At 51.6% G+C, this 18,555-nt stretch overlaps 1 protein-coding gene across 2 annotated transcripts in view; it reads right to left on the bottom strand.

Moving 5' to 3' along the window:
* Nucleotides 1–18,555, bottom strand: part of Ankmy1 (ankyrin repeat and MYND domain containing 1) — a 52,563-nt gene that overhangs the window by 15,090 nt on the left and 18,918 nt on the right. For both annotated transcript variants that reach the window (XM_052750380.1, XM_052750379.1), the window contains 7 exons: nt 17,497–17,668; nt 10,871–11,011; nt 10,113–10,253; nt 7,960–8,067; nt 6,998–7,129; nt 5,776–5,889; nt 5,296–5,461 (listed from right to left, as the gene is read on the bottom strand). In XM_052750380.1, the coding sequence (XP_052606340.1) occupies nt 5,296–5,461; nt 5,776–5,889; nt 6,998–7,129; nt 7,960–8,067; nt 10,113–10,253; nt 10,871–11,011; nt 17,497–17,668 (974 nt within the window). The remainder of the gene's footprint in view (nt 1–5,295; nt 5,462–5,775; nt 5,890–6,997; nt 7,130–7,959; nt 8,068–10,112; nt 10,254–10,870; nt 11,012–17,496; nt 17,669–18,555) is intronic.

Raw genomic sequence — 18,555 nt, 5'->3', positions numbered from 1 at the left:
CTGGCAAAGAATCCAGCTTCATTCTTCCTGTGTCTTCAGAATGTCAGGGAGGCTCAATTCCTAACATAGACATTTCTTTGGCAGAAGACAGCATGGCACTTGGGCTGTGGCGTGGTCCCTGTTCGCTGTTCTTATTCAGATCAACAGGGGGAGAGAGCAGAAAGTTTAGTGGGGAAAGCGGAGCTGGCATGAGAGAGATGGTGTGTGCTGCAGCTGGGGCTAGCCAAAGCTTTCAGAGTCTGTATAATTCTCGAAAATCCCCAGATGTTTAGATGTGGGGCTGTAGGCTTAGTGTTTGTCTTGTTGAGATTTGGTCTTCTTTACTCCGACCTCCTCTTGCTGTCTGCCTTCGTTGCAATAAGACAACATGACCAAGACAACCCAAAGAAGAGTTTATTTGGGGCTCACAGTTGCAGAGGGTTAGATTCGTGGCCATCATGGCAGAGAGCATGGCATCAGGCAGGCAGGCATGGCTGCTGGAGCAGTAGTTGAGAGCTTACATCTTGGTCCACAAGCCTGAGACAGCTAACTGGGAATGGCATGGACTTTTGAAAACCTCAAAGCCTGCCCCAGCGCCATACCTTCTCCAACAAGGCCACACCCCCTAGTCCTTCCCAAGTGGTTCAACCATCTGAGGGCCAAGCATTCAAACACATGAACCTATGGGAGCCACTGCCATACAAACCTCCACACTATCTTTGGTCCTCCCTTTTAGAATGGGGATGTTCACCCCATGCACTATGAGAATGAGTCTCTAGGGACAGCAAGAACGGACTTCAATCTCTGGAACCCATATGGTAAAAGGAGAGGACTGATTCTTGATTCTTACAAGCTGCCTTGACTTCCACATGTGTGCCACATTCACTCCCTAACACACACACACACACACACACACAACCTAAATATAATAAAAAATGAATAAAACTAAAATAAAGAGCCATGTGTCTAGAGGTCAAGTTGACAATGGGTAGACTCATGATTCTTAGTCTTGACAAGCAAGCAGCAGAATTTAGAATCACCAATGAGACAGACAGGGAAGACCCACCCTTGATGTGGGCGGAACCATCCCCTGGGCTGTGGTCAATGAATGAACGAATAACCAATGAATAGAGAGGAGAAAACAAGGGGAGCACCAACCTTAACCTCTCTCCACTTCCTGACTGCAGATGCCATGGGACCAGCCGCTTCGCAGGACTCCTGCCACCACGCCTTGCCATCACGATGGATTATATTCCCCTTTTAAACTGTGAATCAGATTAAATCTCTTCCTCACTTAAGTTGCTTTCATCAGGATTTTTGGTCACAGTGAAAAAGTAACCGACGTATCTGCTCTCCCCTGCTCCTAGCACTGTGCTGCTCCGTGGAAGGTGCAGCCTTCGGATTCCATGGTCACCACGGGGCGATGGTGGCTTGAGCAGGGCTCTTTCCTGACCACACCTGGCTGTTTAACTCTTTGGATCGCTGGTTGGCTGCCCCTGGTTTCCAACAGTGCTCCCTCCTGGCAGAACTGACTCAAAGGACCGGCAGTCAAGTCAGGGCTGTGGCAGGGACAGCCCCAGCTCAGTGTTGGCTGTTTGCTCTTTCAGCCACTTCTCCCATGCTCACTCACTAGCAGCTGGCCACAGGTGTCTGTCTTGTCCCTCCAGCAGGGCTGTCGCTCTGTTCACAATAGCCCTCAAAACCTCCAGGAGCTCGGAGGACACCATCAGGCCAGTCTCAGTTACAATGAAGTTACATCCTTGAGAGAGATTTCGGGCTCTCTGTTAAACGGCTTTTCCTCCAAGTAATTCTGAGCTAAGGTCCTGGAGCTGGTGGAGACGATGGCACACATCTCTCTAGTGACAGCCTCACATTAGGAACTGAGTACCCAGTGCCGAGTAAGGAGGTCTTCCCAGCTTGCCTCTCCTGGCATGGAATCCAGCCCTACCAAGTGGACGAGGTGGTCAGAGTCCCAGGATGCCCATCAACACTGAAATTGAGGTTGTACCTCTCTGTGCCCCACAAGGGAGGCTAGGTGCAACAGTAGAGTCTATCTTCAGCCACATGGAAAGTGCACTCCATCTAGAGCCCAGTCTTTGAAGCAGGCAACTAAAGACAGCAAGAAGACTGCTGGCATCTGTGATTTCTGCAAGGAAAGGCCTCCTACTGGGGATTTCTAGAAGGAAAGGCCTCCTATTGGGGCTTTCTTGGCTATGCCAACTTGGAGTGAACTTCCTGCTTCCCTGAGTTGGCAACATGAAGAGGAAAAGCAGGCCCCAGTTTAACATTCAATACTATGGTCTGTTTGCATGGAACTTACTGGATTTTGTTGACTAAGCATTCCCTTACACCTTATATAATCAATCTCTGAGCCACTTGCAGAAACCTTAAATAGTCGGGTGTTGCATTTTCGAGGTGTGTGTGTGTGTGTGTGTGTGTGTGTGTGTGTGTGTGTGTGTGTGTGTGCTGGGTCTGCAGACGATGCCACGCGACCATGGCAAAGGTGGACACTAGATCTGTTATTTTATGCGAGCTACATCAATCAGTAAGAGGAGGAGGAGGAACTGCCCTTGTTTAGCAGCTGCCTTCCTTCTTTCAGAACTCCTCACACTCTTCATTAAGCAGGTCTGCTAACAACTTTTGGCTTCTGTTATCTGGGAATGTTTTTGTTTCTTTTTTTAAAGATAGTTTTGCTAGCTATAAAAAAAATCATCTTAGGAGTAATTTCTGTGGCTCAGTGGTTAAGAGCACTAGCTGCCCTTCAGAGAGCCTGATTCAGTTGCCAGCACCCACATGGCAGTTCCAGGTCCAAGGGAGCCATCACCTTCTTCCGGCCTCTCTGGGCCCCAGGCACACAGGTGATGCACATATATATGTGCAGACAAAACAATCATACACATAAAAAAAATTAATGACAGTTTTGAAACAGAGGAGTAACGTCTGGTGAGAAGCCAACGGTTGGTACTCCCTTGTAAGTACTAAGCCATCTTTTTCTTGGTGCTCTGATTTTCTCCTGGTCTTGGGGTTTCTAGCATTTCATTATAAAGTGTCTCTGGATTTCTTTGCACTTAGATTTCCTGGGATTGACCTTCTCGCATGCAGTGATCAGCACCTTCAGAGTCCCTGTGACCCTGCAAGTTCACACATCTTTGGCTGCTTCTTGCTCCTTTCTCTTCCTCTTCTGGAGTCCCATCACACACGTGCTGATGGGCTCATGGTGCCACCCATCTGCTGGGCTCCGTTCATTTACCTTGGTACTTTTCTTCTCTCTTCTTCAGACTGAACTCATCCATATATTGTCCTCTGGCTTGATGGTTTCATTTTCAGTTACAGCCAAGACCCTCTAAGTGAACGTTTAACTTGGGGGCTGGACTGATTGTGAACACCAGAATTCCCACCTGGTTCTCTTTGATAATTTCTACTCTTTACTGATATTCTCTACTAGGCAAGGTGTTGCCAGGGTCCCTTCCTCTACTTCTTTACCATGTGAATGTGTTAAATCTGACGTCTGGGCCCTCCCCAGGAGTGTGTGTGGTTCATCCCAACACATGGGTCAGACTCATTTCTTTGCATGAATGTCTTGTTGTGTTGGTCCTGGTGTTGTGTAGGTCCTAATCCCACACCCCAGCCCAGGCTTGCTGCTGCTGGTCACTGGTTTGGTGGCTATGTGGGTTGTGAGGTGTCCCCATCCCACAGCAGGAAGCTCCTGACACTGCTCCACATGGAGTGCAGCCTAGGGCATGACCACAGTCAACCTCTCTGTCTCTGTCCCGTGACTGCCTAGCTATCAGCTCCACCAGTGCTGGGCTGGTTGTTTCACTGGCTTCAGAGGTGTTCCTGGGACGTAAATTACCCCTCAGAGTGAGTCGATCACTCTGCAGCTATTTGAGGGGAAAGTCTCCAAGGCCAGTGCTGGAGGCTTGTTCACACTCTGGACTGCTCCTCTGCTCTAGTTCCTTCTAGTTCTTTCTAGTAGTAAGCATGCTGTAGTTCAGCCTGTGGTGCCGGTGGATCACCTCCCTCACAGGTGCCTCTCACCCCCAGGCCTGAACTGGTTCATGTGCTGTTGAAAATGAGTCTGTTTCTTTGTCAAAGCTCCCGTGCTTTACGGCATGGTGACAAGGGTCTGGAAGCAGAGTGTGGCATGGCAGACCTCTCCGTGGGTGAAAGCTCCACTTCAGGATCCACTCAGTGATGGAAAGGAGAGGTTCTGTGGTCAGATCTCCTCAGCCAGCTTCCCTCAGCCAGGCCCCCTGCCTATGAGCTGGTGTGAGAGATCAGAGGCCCAGTATTCTCAATGGTATCAGAGCAAAGGCAGAGACTGTGCCCCACGGTAGAGTATGCATATGAATAGAGGCATCGCCTCCGGTAACACTAGCCAGCACCCAGCCTCCACATTCTTCATCCCTTTCCAAATGGAACAGCAGTTTGAGTCAGGATAAGTTAGTACGCGTGGGCAGGACAAAGGGACAGAAATAGTGGGCTGTGTGTGTAGATGTGTATGTGTATGATAATTAGGTTCTGGGCATAAATGTGGAGTGCTAGTAGGTTTATGGGTGGGAATGTGAATAGTGCGTGGGGGACGCTGGTTGTGTGTATAAGAGAGGGTGGTAGTCCAGTGTGTAAGTTTGGGTGTGTACTTGGCTATGTGTAACTGTGGGCATGTAGCTGGGAACTATTTGTGGAGAATAGGGGTAGGTGAATATGGGTATGGGAGTTGGGAGGATAAGCATGTGTAGGGGGTTCAGGATATTGGGGTGTGAGTGTGCAGGTGGATAGACATGCATGTGTGCAGCAGATGTGGCTGTGGGGTAGGTGCAGGTTACTCTGCAGGGGAAAGTGCTGATTATATTTAATTGTGGCTGGATTGTGGCTATAAGGACGGTGTACAGGTTTGTATATATACAGGGATGGGTGTGGATAAGTGGATTCTACATGTTTTTGTGGCAGGTATTGGCGCATATGGATGTAGGTGTGTGGAGGAGGCAGTGGTTCATATGTGTGAGTTTCATGTGGGGAGATGGGTGTACACTGGGGACAATGTGAGTGAAGGCATCTGTGGGCATAAAGATATATGTGCACGGTGGGTAATTGGGGTGTTGGGGAAGAGTGGTGGACAGGTGGACATGTGTGAGAAAGTTGTAACAGCAAGGGTTACAGTTTGATGTGACTTTGAGAGTGAAACCATCAGGGACATTGTCGGGGTGGGGGGCGGGGGGGGATGGAAAGGATGTGGGTGAGCAGATACAGGTCTGGAGAATGAGGCTGTCGGGTCAGAACAGAGCTAGGGCACTCACCCTGATGAGCCTCACCTACCTCTCTTGCTCAGGTACAGGGCCTTTACGTCCAGCTGACTCTCTTTGCTAAGGACAGCACGCCGTAATTGCAAACCCATATATTCTAGCAGCCTTTTCCGGGCTAAGAACGTCTCCCGCTCCAAGGGCATCAGAGCATGAAAGGGACAGTGGGCGATCTTCCGGTCCTATGACAGAGCACAGGGTCACGACGAGTCCTTGGGGGCTGCCACTCAAGGGTCACGAAGGACTTCCGGCCACCCCCAGCCCAGACTGCAGAGTAACTGAGTGAGCAGGCCACCTCTCCATCCTTGGTGATGACTGTGAGGACACAGAGGACACTTGCTCAACACAGGAGGACACTTGCTCCCAAGTGCCCAAAGCACATGTTTGCCATCATGAGGTCTTCTGTCCTAGAAGACCAGCCTTGGCTGTGGACTCCTAGATTTACCCAAGAGAAGCCAAGTCTCAGCGGGATCTGGCTTAGAGAACAAAGCCACACCTGGTAGAATTTGAAGTAGCCATAGTCCACGGCCGTCCCCACTGCTGTCCTTTCACCTTGCGTAAGCACCACGGGTTTCAGGACATCAGCCCCGTAGCTAATGAGCCGGTCAATCTGCAGAACACAGAATCTGTTGAGCACACAGGGCCGCTGGAGAGGCAACACGAGCCGCCTGCAGCCCTGGACCGTGCAGGGCAGTTCCACACGTGACCACGTCAGGATGTGCGTGGCTTTCGGGTCCTGCAAACACACTTGCTGGACAGCTGAAAGGCAGCCGAAGGGCACCGCCCGGCAGGAGAGCGCAGCCGCCCAGAAGGGCTGTTGTCCCCTGCCTCTTATGTGGCGGCCCTCCCCCATGTGTGTGAGGAAGTCAGAGACCAATACAACAGACAGGACTGACCTTCTAGCCCCATCCTAAAATGCCACTCCCTGGATGGGAGCCCTCCCTGACTCCATTCATGGTCACAGTCACATCGTGAATGGACAAACAGAATGTGGCATGCGCATACAGTGGAGCATCAATCAGCCTTCAAAAGCTATATCCAGCTTACACAAGTCAGAGGCCCCGTCAGCACCAGGAAGTACAACGGCCTCTGCTTCAGTATAACCTCCTAGACCCGTTTCTGAGCCACTGCTTAGCCTGTACATATTATTATGTGAGGAGCAATGTGTGACCTGAGCGTCATCTAAGTTCACAATGAAAACTGGAATACAATTAAAGAAACCGCGACAGCTGCAGTTGACAAGTGAAATCAGGAGGGCATGCTGAGCAGCAGCTTGTGGACTAGATGTGGCCGTTACTCAATAAATTCCAGCTGGGAGGGAGGGGTGGGGGGGTGGACAGCTGTGATGCCAGCACTTAGGAGGCTGAGGCAAAAGATTACGAATTTGAAGCTGGTGACGTTACAGAACAAGACCCTCTCTCTCTCTCTCTCTCTCTCTCTCTCTCTCACACACACACACACACACACACACACACACACACATACACACACAGGAAGCCGACAATGTACAAGCACACCTTCAGATACTGTCAACAGATTAACACCATCTCATTTCCCAAGCACTGTGGGAGGTGGGTGCTGGGTGCTGGATGCTATGTCCTTTAGTCTATTTTAGTCAAGACATGATATTAGGAAGGCCCAGCCTGTCCCGCCCTGAACCCAGCCAGGACTCTCCATGCCCTTCCTCATCCCCAGCATCCTCCCATGTTTCCCCTCACCAGGGCAATCTTGTTCTCGATGCTCCTCTGTTGCTCATAGGCCAGGTCACACACAACACATAGGGCAGTGCCCAAGCCTTTGGTCAGAGGCAAGTTGGGGTCAGCTCCCTGAGACAGGAGTTCCTTCACAACCTGGACACACAGACAGACTCCTGAGCAACCATAACCCTGGGTACTATCCACAGGTTCCACCCACGGGGAAGATGCTGGCTGGGGAGGAGCATGGACAAGCCCCTGAGGGAGGAGTTGTAATTCTACCCAGGGCCTGGTTCTGACACTGTATTGGTGCATGTACCAATGCAGCTGCTCTGACGGGTCCTGCTCCTGTCTCACTTTCTAGCCCAGGAAAGAGCACGGCTCTTGGGCATGTACACAGCACTGGCCAGGAGCACTTCCTGTCCGGGCCCTTTGGCTGCTCCTCCTCTGCTCTCCTTTTTCGTTCACAACACTCTTCAGTATCTAAAACCGTGCTGGACGCTGACATAGGGCCCGATTCCCCCCAGCTATAACGTGCGTAGGGGGATCCCTAACGCAGACACCCTATTCAAAACCTGCTGCTCCTAGTGGTGCCTGCCTTCCCACAGAAGGTGCCCAGTTAGCAAAAGTTAAATGAAAAGGAAGGATAGGTGAGAGGCTGTGCAGGCCAGCGGGAGGGTGGATGGATGTCTGGGTGGGTGGGGGAAAGCAGGCTGAGTAGCTATATGGCTAGGTTGGCAGGTAGGTGGCTGGATGGGTTAGTAAATGGGAGATTGGGTAGATGAACCAACCAGTAGACAGAGAAGTGGGAAAACGACACAGCGAACCCCAGCAGCTGATTGGAGGAAGGAAGTCAATGGTGGCAGAAATAGCACAGTTGCCTGGTGCACATGTACACAGGAGCTGGGTGCATAAGGGCCAAATACACAAAGGCCAGGTGCCCAAGACAGGCACCGGGTGTACGGGCGCACAGGACTCAGGCTCACCAGGTCATTCCCACTGGCGATGGACAGGGAGAGCGGGGAGTGGCCGCTCCACAGCATGTTTGGATTCGCTCTGTGTGAGAGCAGGAGCCGGACTATGTCTCTGGCACACTGTGGGAAGAAAGGCAGAAGCACATGAAAGCAGAGGCACCATTCCCAAGGAGCCCCCCCACCAGCACAACACCAATAACCCAACTGCCACCTTTAAAATCAAGCCGATCACTCCACTGCCGGCTCCTTGCACCAGCACCGCCTGAGCAAAAACTCCCAACAGGGACATGGGACAGGGGAGACAGAGGATCCTCAGACAGACTCCAAACACTCATTTACAGGAAGAAAACAGGAAAGGCACTGGCAAATAAATTGGCTAGAAGTACGTTTTCAAGGACCAAAGACAATGAAGGTAATGTGAGCACACCGAAGGCCCTGACCTTCCACGGGGATAATGGAGGGGAGTGCCTTTACCTGGGCTCACTTGTGAACCTCTCCCCAGTACTGTCGGCTGTCAGAGGTGGTCAGCGGTGGTCAGGGGTGGTCAGCGGTGGTCAGGGGTGGTCGGGGTGGTCAGCGGTGGTCAGGGGTGGTCAGGGGTGGTCAGGGGTGGTCAGCGGTGGTCAGGGGTGGTCAGCAGTGGTCAGCAGTGGTCAGCAGTGGTCAGCGGTGGTCAGGGGTGGTCAGCAGTGGTCAGCAGTGGTCAGGGGTGGTCAGCGGTGGTCAGGGGTGGTCAGGGGTGGTCAGGGGTGGTCAGGGGTGGTCAGGGGTGGTCAGTGGTCCCTCTTTTTCCCCCACTGCAGGGGCTGCTCTCTAGCTGCCCTATACATTTTGCCGACACTATACCCTCAGGATGTAACAAACCCTAGGAGCTGGGGACCAATCTCCTTTGCCGGCCTGTTTCCCTGCAACCTCAGCAACTGGCCGATGAGATGCCAGTAATCTGTGGAAGCGCTCTTGGGAAAGCTTCTCCATCTTTAGTGGATACTAGAGGTGTGGTAGCTGGACTAACTGCGGCCTCTACGCCCTCACCCATGGCCTCTGACCTCCATGCCCTCACCACTGATGTCTCCATGACCTAACGATAGTGCCACATTGGTGCCTCTTATTTTTCCACAACTTCCAAATCTGAAATACACCGTGAGCGGAAAAGTGTTTGCTCAGGCCCATGCCTCACACTGGCAAGAACCCTGGTCAGCGTCAGCCTGCCTTCTTGAAACATCCCTGCCCCTGTTCCTAGAGCTCACAGCTGCCCTCTGGGGTTCTGGAGAGAATGGTGAGACCCTAAGCCCAGCTCCTTCTCTTCCCCTTAAGGAAGCTCTGATCTGATGGGCCAGTTGCTGCCTTTCACCTCTCCATCAACCCTCCATTCTCCCCAGCATTACCGGGGAGCCTGCACTCTAATGCCCGAGAACTCCCCTCCCCCCAGCCTCCCGATTCCCTGACCTGCCCCGGCCACTCAGTCTTTTCTGAGAAGCTCCCATACCAGCCTTGCCCAGATTGAGTGCCAAGGCAGATGGGAGCCAAGTGGCTACAAGGCTAGGAGACTCAGGCAGTGGGGGTAAGAGGATGACTGGGGGGTTGGTAGCCCCTGGATCCCAAGCATGTCTGACCCAAGTGCAAGAGTGACTTCACATGGCATCCAAGGCCAAGCAAGATGTGGGTCCATGCATGGCTGGGGAGTTCTTCAGGGCATGGGTACTCAGGGACCCTTTTTCGTATTTTCCATTCACTTTAACCTACACCGTTCAACTCCACTTGGAAAACGCTGGATTTTTGTGATAGTTTGGAAAACCCACCACAGCAGCTCCAGAAGCAGCCAGGACTCCCACACTGAGAAGCCAGCATGGCAAGGCTGTCCACTCACACCAGAGCTGCCCTCTCCTGCCTGGGCCTACCACAGAGACACACATGTGCCTGATGCAGCACACAAGCATGCACACACAAGTACTCACCTCTGTAGCCACACGGACACACACACCCCAACTTAGAGGCGAAAGCTTATAGACACACACACATCACATTTGAACACAGCTCTTGCCTGGCCTCACGTCCCTCACGCAGCAGCCCTGAGGACTCGGGGCTCAGCCCCTTCCTGTCCCACCTTCACACTCCTCACTTTGACAACACAGTCAAGCCCGGGTCAGAGCCCCAGGGCCATGCACCTTCTTGTTGTCCTCTCGCTCACAGGCGACATGCAGAGCCGTGCGTCCGCCCTCCTCTGGGATGAATGTGCTCTCCGTGTAGTAGCTGCTGGGTGGGCCTGGCTCATTGTTGAGCTTCAGACTTGAGGGCAGGAGGTCAATCTGTGGTAAACACAAGGCTTGAGACAGGTCCTACATGTCCCAGAGTGCCTGCTGACAGATTCTAGGTGTGCCGTCTCTTCCCACAGATCCCTCCACACACTGTTCTGAATCCTCCCAGAGCCACGGTGACTCCCACAGCACTCAACACCCTCTAGAGGGCTGGACTCATAGGCATGCACCACCAAGTCTGTTTTTGTTATGGTTGTGGAGTTTTTGTTATGTGGTACGGAAGAATGCTAGGAAACCACCCATCGAGCCCCAGCCCCAGTCCCTCCCCTTTTTTGAGACAGGGTCTCCCTGTGGAACTTACTATTTAGACTAGACTGTGCTAGAACTCAACAAAGATCTGCCCACCTCTGCCTCCTGGGAAATTAAAGGCGTGTGCCATCATGCCTGGCTACATCAATGCTTTTTACCTGGCGTCCCCCAAGTGTGTCAACCCTGCTTCCTCCCATGGCCACTGTTGGGTGCTGATCCATGTGGCCTGCCCACACTAGGAAGGGTCAGCAGCAGAATGATCAGAGCCTGCATGTGACTCTCTTTTTTGTCACCCTCTCCCCCCCCCCGCCCCGCCCCCTGGTCAGTAGGCACAGTTGCAGATCCAAACAGAACCACACCTTGCCGGTTTTGTAGACGTAGTCCTGGTCGGCTGCCTTGGCATCCACGTCAGTCACCGCGTGGAGCAGCAGCTCCGTGATCATGACGCCCTCCTCCCCGGGAAGTGAGGCTGCGATGTGGAGCGGAGTCAGAGACTTCAACTGCAGAGGAAGTATGGCAAGGGTGAAACCCAATCTGCAGCCAGGCAGGTGAGGCCCTGGTCAGGGTTATGTCAGGGTCCTTGCTGCCTGAGCAGATGGGAGGATGCATATCTTACTGCAACCATTTCAGGTCCCCACAACACCATTGCCTTCTCACCAGGCCAGTGGGTGCAGGACAAGGAGGCCCAGGAGGGCAGAGGCAGACAAATGCCCACAATCAAAGGATGGACTGGATGTTCTCAACATGCCATGTAACCCACGGGCATCCAGGGTCACAGCTGTGAATGCCTGAAAATCAACTGGCTTGATCCCAGCTGGTTTTAGGCTGTCTGTCTGACACTATCTTCTATGAGTACCACCTCAGGTCTCTGCCAGGCTCTGGTTCAGATACCACCATCTAACAGCCATATAGCTCCTAATTACCCTTCTGACTCTCCCTATGGTGTTCCTCTCTGTAGTGGATAGCTGTTCTATCACCTTGAAGCACCGCCCCTAGAGATGCAGCGGGTAAATGCTCCACCTGCCTATGGACCTTGAAGCACATGCCCCTGGGCGTGGCCTCTCTCAACCCTTGAAACCCTGAGATGCACTTAGGCCTCGCTCTCTCTCCACTCCCTCAGGGGACTTGGATTCAGAATTGATCCAGGCAGCTGGAACAGTGTTCCAGAACTTGTGTCAATTCTGTTTTGTACAGTGAATTTTTCCCCTTAATAAATCCTTTGCCCTTTAAAGAGATTCCGTGGATTTCTTGCTGTACCTCTCCCCATTGTCTGAAGTTGATCCCTGATGGACTGTCTCTGAGCTCCAGCAGCTCATGGTTGTGAGGGGCGGGGAGGACCCTGCTCTCAGAGTGAATACCAGCAATTGAGAGAGCCCAGCCAGCGCAGCCAGGCTATGGCCAGGAAGACATGCCCCACTTGTCCCCAGCCCAGTTCCCCTCAGTATGATCTCACTCAAATAGGAAGGTGTCCCTGAATAAAAGCACCTCGAGAACCCCCTGAAGGCGGGGTGTAATTAGCCTGGAAAGCAGAAAGAGCCCACAGTAAGTGGCTGTGATGAGGCAGGGGAATAGTCCAACAGTCGGAAGGTGGCAAGGTAGCATTAGCTCTCCATGGCACATGACCTGGGGCACACCCCTGCGGCTGCTGACTCAGGCATGGGGTCTCCACAGCCCAACAGCAGCCAGTTTCTCTGGAATGTTAGTTGAAGATGTGTTACATTTGTTTATACTGTGGAACATTTGTTTAATGATGCAAAGATGTGTTATTTTGCCTGTCTAAAACACCTGATTGGTCTAATAGAGGTGAACAGCCAATAGCTAGGCAGGAGAGAGAAGTAGGTGGGGCTGGCAGACAGAGAGAATAAATAAGAGGACAAATCTAGAGAAGAGGATAAGGAGCAAGAAAAGGAGAAGAAGAGGAGGATGCCAGGGGCCAGCCACCCAGCCACCCAGCCACCCAGCCACCCAGCCACCTAGCCAGCCATGAAGTAAGAAGGAAAGAAAGATATCTAGAATAAAGAAAGGTAAAAAGCCCAAAGGCAAAATGTAGTTAAAGAGAAATGAGATAATTTAAGTTAGAAAAACTGGCTAGAAACAAGCCAAGCTAAGGCCGGGCATTCAAAAGTAAGAATAAGTCTCCAAATATTTCTTTATTTGGCCGCTGGGTAGTGGGCCCCCAAAGAGTTAAAAAAAAAAAGGAAAAAAACTACAACCGGGCCTTACCCCTACAGCCAGTACCCACAACCGACAGCCAGCAGCCTCAGCACATCGTCAGTGACTGACACATAGGAGGGTAGGTGCCAAAACCAGCACACATGAATAAATACAGCAGAGAGCACAGTTTCCTGCTGATGTGGATCCCAGGAGATCGCATCAACAGCCAACTGAGGTTCTCCAACGTTTCAGACTTAGCCACTGAGGCAAGTGACAGAAGAGACACAGGTGGAGGGAAGATCAGGAGATGAGGAGGCTGTGTGGGCATCCCAAATAACAGGGGGGGTGAAGAAACCAGGCTGCTCCTCTCTCCCCAGTTAGCAAACACATGAAAGCCAGTGGTGAGCCCCAGAACAGCAGAGAGATGAGGGCGGAAAGACACGCTCACGAGATGAGCCAAGAAATATCCAGCACCCCAAACAAGAAGACCAGCTGCAGAAGGAGCCAGGGCCTCTCACAGCAATGCACAAGTGGGCCACCCTTCTCCTAGACGACAGAAGTTCTGTGCTGAGATATGCTGAGATGAGATGCCATGCATACAATGATAGAGACATGGCTCGTGCGACTCCTGCTAGCGGACTAAACTCCCACAGTGGTCTTGCTCACCCTCCGTCTGCAGCTAGGCCTCAGCAAACCCTAATAGGGGTTGCTTCCAAGTTCTTAGGAGCTGGTTGGAGATGTGGCTCAGTTGGTAGAATGTTAGTCTGGCATACTCAGAGCCCAGGGTTCCATCCTCAGCACCATATAAACTGGGCATGGGGGTGCGTGTGCCTGCAGTCACATGACTGGAGAAATAAAAGCAAGAAGATCAAAAAATCAAATTCAGGACGGGAGAGATGGCTCCATGGTTAAGAGCACTTGTTGCTCTTGCAGAGGACCCAGGTTGGGTTCCCAGCACCCATATAGCTGTTCACAACAGTTTTGGAACTCCAGTTCCAGAGAATGCAATGCAATGCCTTCTTCTGGCTTCCATGTATATGTATGTGGTACATATACATGTGGTACACTGTATGTGGTACATACATGCAGGCAAGCACTCATACACATAAAATAAATGTTTTTTTATGCAAAGTCATCCTCAGCTACATAGGGAGTTCCAGGCCATATATAAAACCCCATCTCAAAAGAAAAAAGTCCTCAGATAATTCGGAACCCAGAATGCTGTTCAAGAGGGTGAAGAAAAAGGATTCCCAGGGATACTGAAATTCTTTCCTGCTACTGATGTTCTCTGCTGGAGAACCAGCCAAGATCTGAAGGACACAAGGAATCCAGGAGGGACTTACAGGTGCAAAAATCCAATGCAGAGCAAAATCCTAAAATGTATTAGCAGGTGGGGTCATGCTGGTAGCTGATGCCAGGAATGCACCCGTGTGGCGGGAGAGGGTGGCAAAACGCAGGATCTTGGGTTCTCCAGCTAGTCTCGATGGGATTTTCTCATCTGCTTCATTTGCTGTCTGTGTAGTGTTAAGGCATTCCATCTCTGGGGACCAAAACTGTTCTTCACTCCAGGTGTCAGCCTTGGGAAAGTGTGGCCCTTAGAGATGCCCTATGCTCAGATTGCTGACAGCAGTGGTTACACTCAGCAGTTCTTTGGAAGTCCTGACCATTCTGCATGTGACTGCTCTGTTGCCACTGATGTCCCCATGCCCAGGTCTCCCAGGAGCCTCAGTTGTGTGCTGTGGGATGAGCAGTCTCCACACCCCTAACAGCAAAATGGGTAGTGTTTGAGCACTCCACCGTATAAGGAGGCACTGGTAGCTTTAAATGCACAAATGCTGTATTTGAAAATGGGAGTGACCCCAGAGGCTCTAATGTTAAAGAGACTTGGTCCCCTGGGTGGCATTACTGAAAGGGGGTGGAACCTTTCAGAAATGGGGCCTTGCGGTGGGTCTCAGGGCACTGAGGACATGCCCTGGAAGAGGCTAGCAAGGCCTCAGCCTACCCTCTCTCCATTTTGCTTCCAGGGTTTTGGTGTAAGCAGTTTGCTTCAACACGTACTCCCTCACACAGCTCTAGCCTCGGGCCCCAAGTGATAAAGCTGCAGAATTCTGTACAGGATCTCTAAACCCATGAACCTTTCTGCTTTAAAAGTTAACTGCACTAGAGACTTCCTTCTAATCACCGAAAGTTGCTAATACAATGAGCAAATGTTCAATCTGACCTGAAACGGAAGAAATGCAACATTAAACCTCAGAGGTGCCACCTTCCACCCATGGAAGTGCAAGGATTGTGAGCGTCCAGTTCGTGGGAAACAGTGGGCTCTCCCCACATGAGGCCTAACTGCAGATGCACGGTGAGCAAGATCACCGTGGGGGAGCTTCATCTTCTGGCAGTAGCTGCATGTGCCATGTCTCCATCAATGTATTCATGGTCCCTCAACTTAGCACATGTTCACAACTATATTAACGAAGAGCCAGGCATGATGGCTCACCCCTACAACTCTGAAATCAGGGAGGTGCAGGCTGGAGGATCAGGAGTCCAGAGCCTCCTTGGCCACACAGGAAATCTGAGGCTAGTCTAGACTACACGCGACCCTGTCTTAAAACCAGAACAAGATGTAAAGATCAAAGTTATTTTTCTTTTGTTTTTCCTCCCCGTTATTACTTTCTGATGTATTGCTTTATTTTTTGATACTCAAATGAAATAAATGGCACAAAATCTTCAGATTTTCCTGTCTGTTTGTTTTCTGGTGAAGATGTAGGGACAGAGAATCAAGGAGGATGGGGTGTTTGGTAGTGAGCTCTTCAGCTGATTTAGAAACAGGCTTCTTAACTCCAGGTTGGCAATCTGTTCCATGGAAGTCCTTACCTCTTTAAAAATTAATTAATTAATTAATTAATTTTCCCAGCCTGATCACATTTCTCTCTCTCTCCTCTCCTCCAAGTCCCTCCCCCATCTTCCTCCCTGCCCCGTCCCCACCCACTCCTCCTCCTTTCTCTTCAGAAAAGGGCGGGCCTCCCATGTCTATCAGCCAGCCATGGCATGTCAAGCTGCAGTAAGATTAGGCACCTCCTCTCCTATTAAGGCTAGATGAGGCAACCCAGTAGGAGGAAAGGGTCCCAAAAACAGATAACAGAGTCAGAGACAGCCCCTGATCCCACTGTTAGGAGCCCCACAAGAAGACCAAGCTACACAACTGTAATATATGTGCTGAGGTCAGTCAAAACCCACAGAATCAACTAACTTGAGTTCATAGGGGCTCACAGAGACCTAACTGCCAACCAGAGAGCTTGCCTGGGAACTGGCCTAGGCTCTCAGAAAAGTTATTTTTCAACACAGCTTCCTTAGCTGGCTGTGCTGGCACATAACTGTGATCACAGCTACCTGGGAGGCTGAGGCAGGATGATCGCAAGGTTAGGGCCAGTTCCACCACACATCCAGTCTGAGGCCAGCTGGGGCTGCATGATACTCTGACTCAAATACTAAAGGCAAAATGATAGTAATACAGGAAAGTGTATACAGTGTGAAGCCGCCCAGAGGGAGGAGGTGGGAGCCAAAGCCTTGTGTCCACCCGGGCACTGTGCTGTGGGCTCGAATCTTCAAGTTCTCGAGGCAAGAGCTTTGGTTTTTGTTTCTGTTTCTTGTTTTGTGTTTTTCAGGTTTTAGGACAAACTATTCTAACCACATGAACTAAGCTGAGGCTGCTTTTAACTTTTTCTTCCCCAACTGTGTATGATTGTCCTGTCCTCAGGCAACCTACGCAGGTTCCTCTCTGACTTGCTGAGGTCTGAACCACAGAGTTCAGACAAAAGAACGAAACAGTGATAGTCTTTACCCCGTCTCATAGGGCAGCCCAACGAGGGACACTGGGGTCAGATTGGAACTGTGTAGGAAGCCTAGCCTCACTTGGACCTGCTTCCTAGGGCACAAAGCCTGGGTGACTTCCAGGGACATTGGGAGTTGAGGTAGTATAGGTCCTGTGCTGAGGAAGGTGCTTCCAGAGTTGTGGCATGGGGAAGGCTGGAAGGACCGGGTAGGGCTGCATGGCCGCCACTGCTCAGGTGGACTGGATATGAGCAACAAACAGAGCCCTGAAAGCCAAGCGTCCACCAACAAACTGTGGCAGCTCCGAGTTCTCACCCTCGGAGTTCCAGCACTGCCCACAGGTTCACGTATCAAGAGCAATGCACTTGTCAAACACGTTCCCCAAGAGGTGAGCCCTGTTCAGCACCGGAAGTAGCTGGCACCTGGCAGTGCTGTCCAGACCAAGGGTTTCTAGTGTGGGCAGCGACAGTGCTCAGCCTGCTGGAGGGGCCAGAATAAGCGAGGCAGAAGAGACACAGGGCATGGCCAAAGGGAGACACAGAGACAGGTAACGTAGGCAGGAAACCCAGGTTAGTTTTCAGCTGGCTGGCTTTGCTGGGCTAAAGAGCTTCAGGGACAGTTTGCTTCAGTTCCTCCTGTCTCTCCATGAAGCTGATGCCACTGTGAAAGAGGGTAGGTCTGGCCCTTGCTTCCCCTCACAACCCCATGCTACTTTGTTTCACACACAGGGAAGGGGATGCATTAGAAAACTACACACATCATGGCGCACTGTGAGAAATAACACCCCTTTATAACCGTATCGAATGACCCCATGAAACTTCAGCGGGAGGCCACCTTCCTCCTAGGATGTCACCAACGCCTCACGGACCAGGTGTTTACAGGCAGGGTGGACCAGCTCTATGGCTGGCCCTGAGAAGCTGTGGGCTTTTGTGAAGGAGGACCTGGGAGTCTGTGGGTGTACCACATCCATCGTGCCGCAGAAGCCCCTCTGGCCACTGACACCTACCTGTGGAGGATACTGAATATCAGTCCGGGCCCCGCTCTCCAGCAACAGCCTCACCCCATCCACATCCCCAGCCTTCACGGCAAAAAACAGGGCCTGCATGGGCACTTGACACAGGTTGGGATCAGCACCTCGACGTAGCAGCAACTTGATGGTCAGCCAGCGGTTTCTACGTCTGTGGGTACCAGAAGGACAGTGTCACAAGATGGAGGGAATGCACAGGGTGGTTGTCATATCTATGATCTGAACAGGATCCTCCACACAAGGGATAAGGGGTGCTGACAGCATAGACGCACTGTACCCCAGTATCCAGCCTTTCTTGAAAATACCCAAGGTCAGCCCTTCCCAAGGCCCTGGGAGGCTCAGAAATGTAGTTAACATCAGACCTCCCTGTGTGGGCCACCCAAGCCAACCTCAGCTGTGGTCCTGCCAGGCTTCAGCCCAACATGGGTCACTTAACCTCACTGAGATTTGTCATGAGATGGGGACTGGCCCCTACTGGGGTGGGTGCCAGACAGTGAGGTGGATGTACATACACACACACACACACATACACACACACACACACACACACATACACACACACACACACACACACACACACACACACAGACCCCACACTGCCCATGTGCTGAAAATGCAGCCCCACCACAGTGCCCTTGCAAGGATGCTGTCCTAGTTAGGGTTTTTTTCAGTGTGCTAAAACACTATGACAAAAAGCAACTTGGAGAGGAAAGGGTTTGTTTTAGCTTACACTTCCAGGTAACAGTCCATCATTGAGGGAAGCAAGGGCAGGAACTCAAGCAAGGCAGGAACCTAGAGGCAGGAGCTGATGCAGAGGCCATGGAGGAGTGCTGCTTACTGGCTTGCTCCTCATAGCTTGCTCAGCCTGCTTTCTTATACAGCCTAGGACCACCAGCTCAGGGATACCACAGCCCACAATGATCTGGGCCCTTTCACATTAACCGTCAATCAAGAAAACACACACAGGTTTGCCCACCGTCCAATCCGGTGAGGCACTTTCTTAGTTTGAGGTTCCCTCTTCCCAAATGACTCTAGCTT

This window comes from Peromyscus californicus, unplaced genomic scaffold (genome assembly GCF_007827085.1).
Source record: "Peromyscus californicus insignis strain IS unplaced genomic scaffold, ASM782708v3 Scaffold_21__1_contigs__length_65335640, whole genome shotgun sequence".
Lineage (NCBI taxonomy): Eukaryota > Metazoa > Chordata > Mammalia > Rodentia > Cricetidae > Peromyscus > Peromyscus californicus.
The sequence above is the reverse complement of the archived record's forward strand: the minus strand, read 5'-3'. Positions and strand labels throughout refer to the sequence as shown.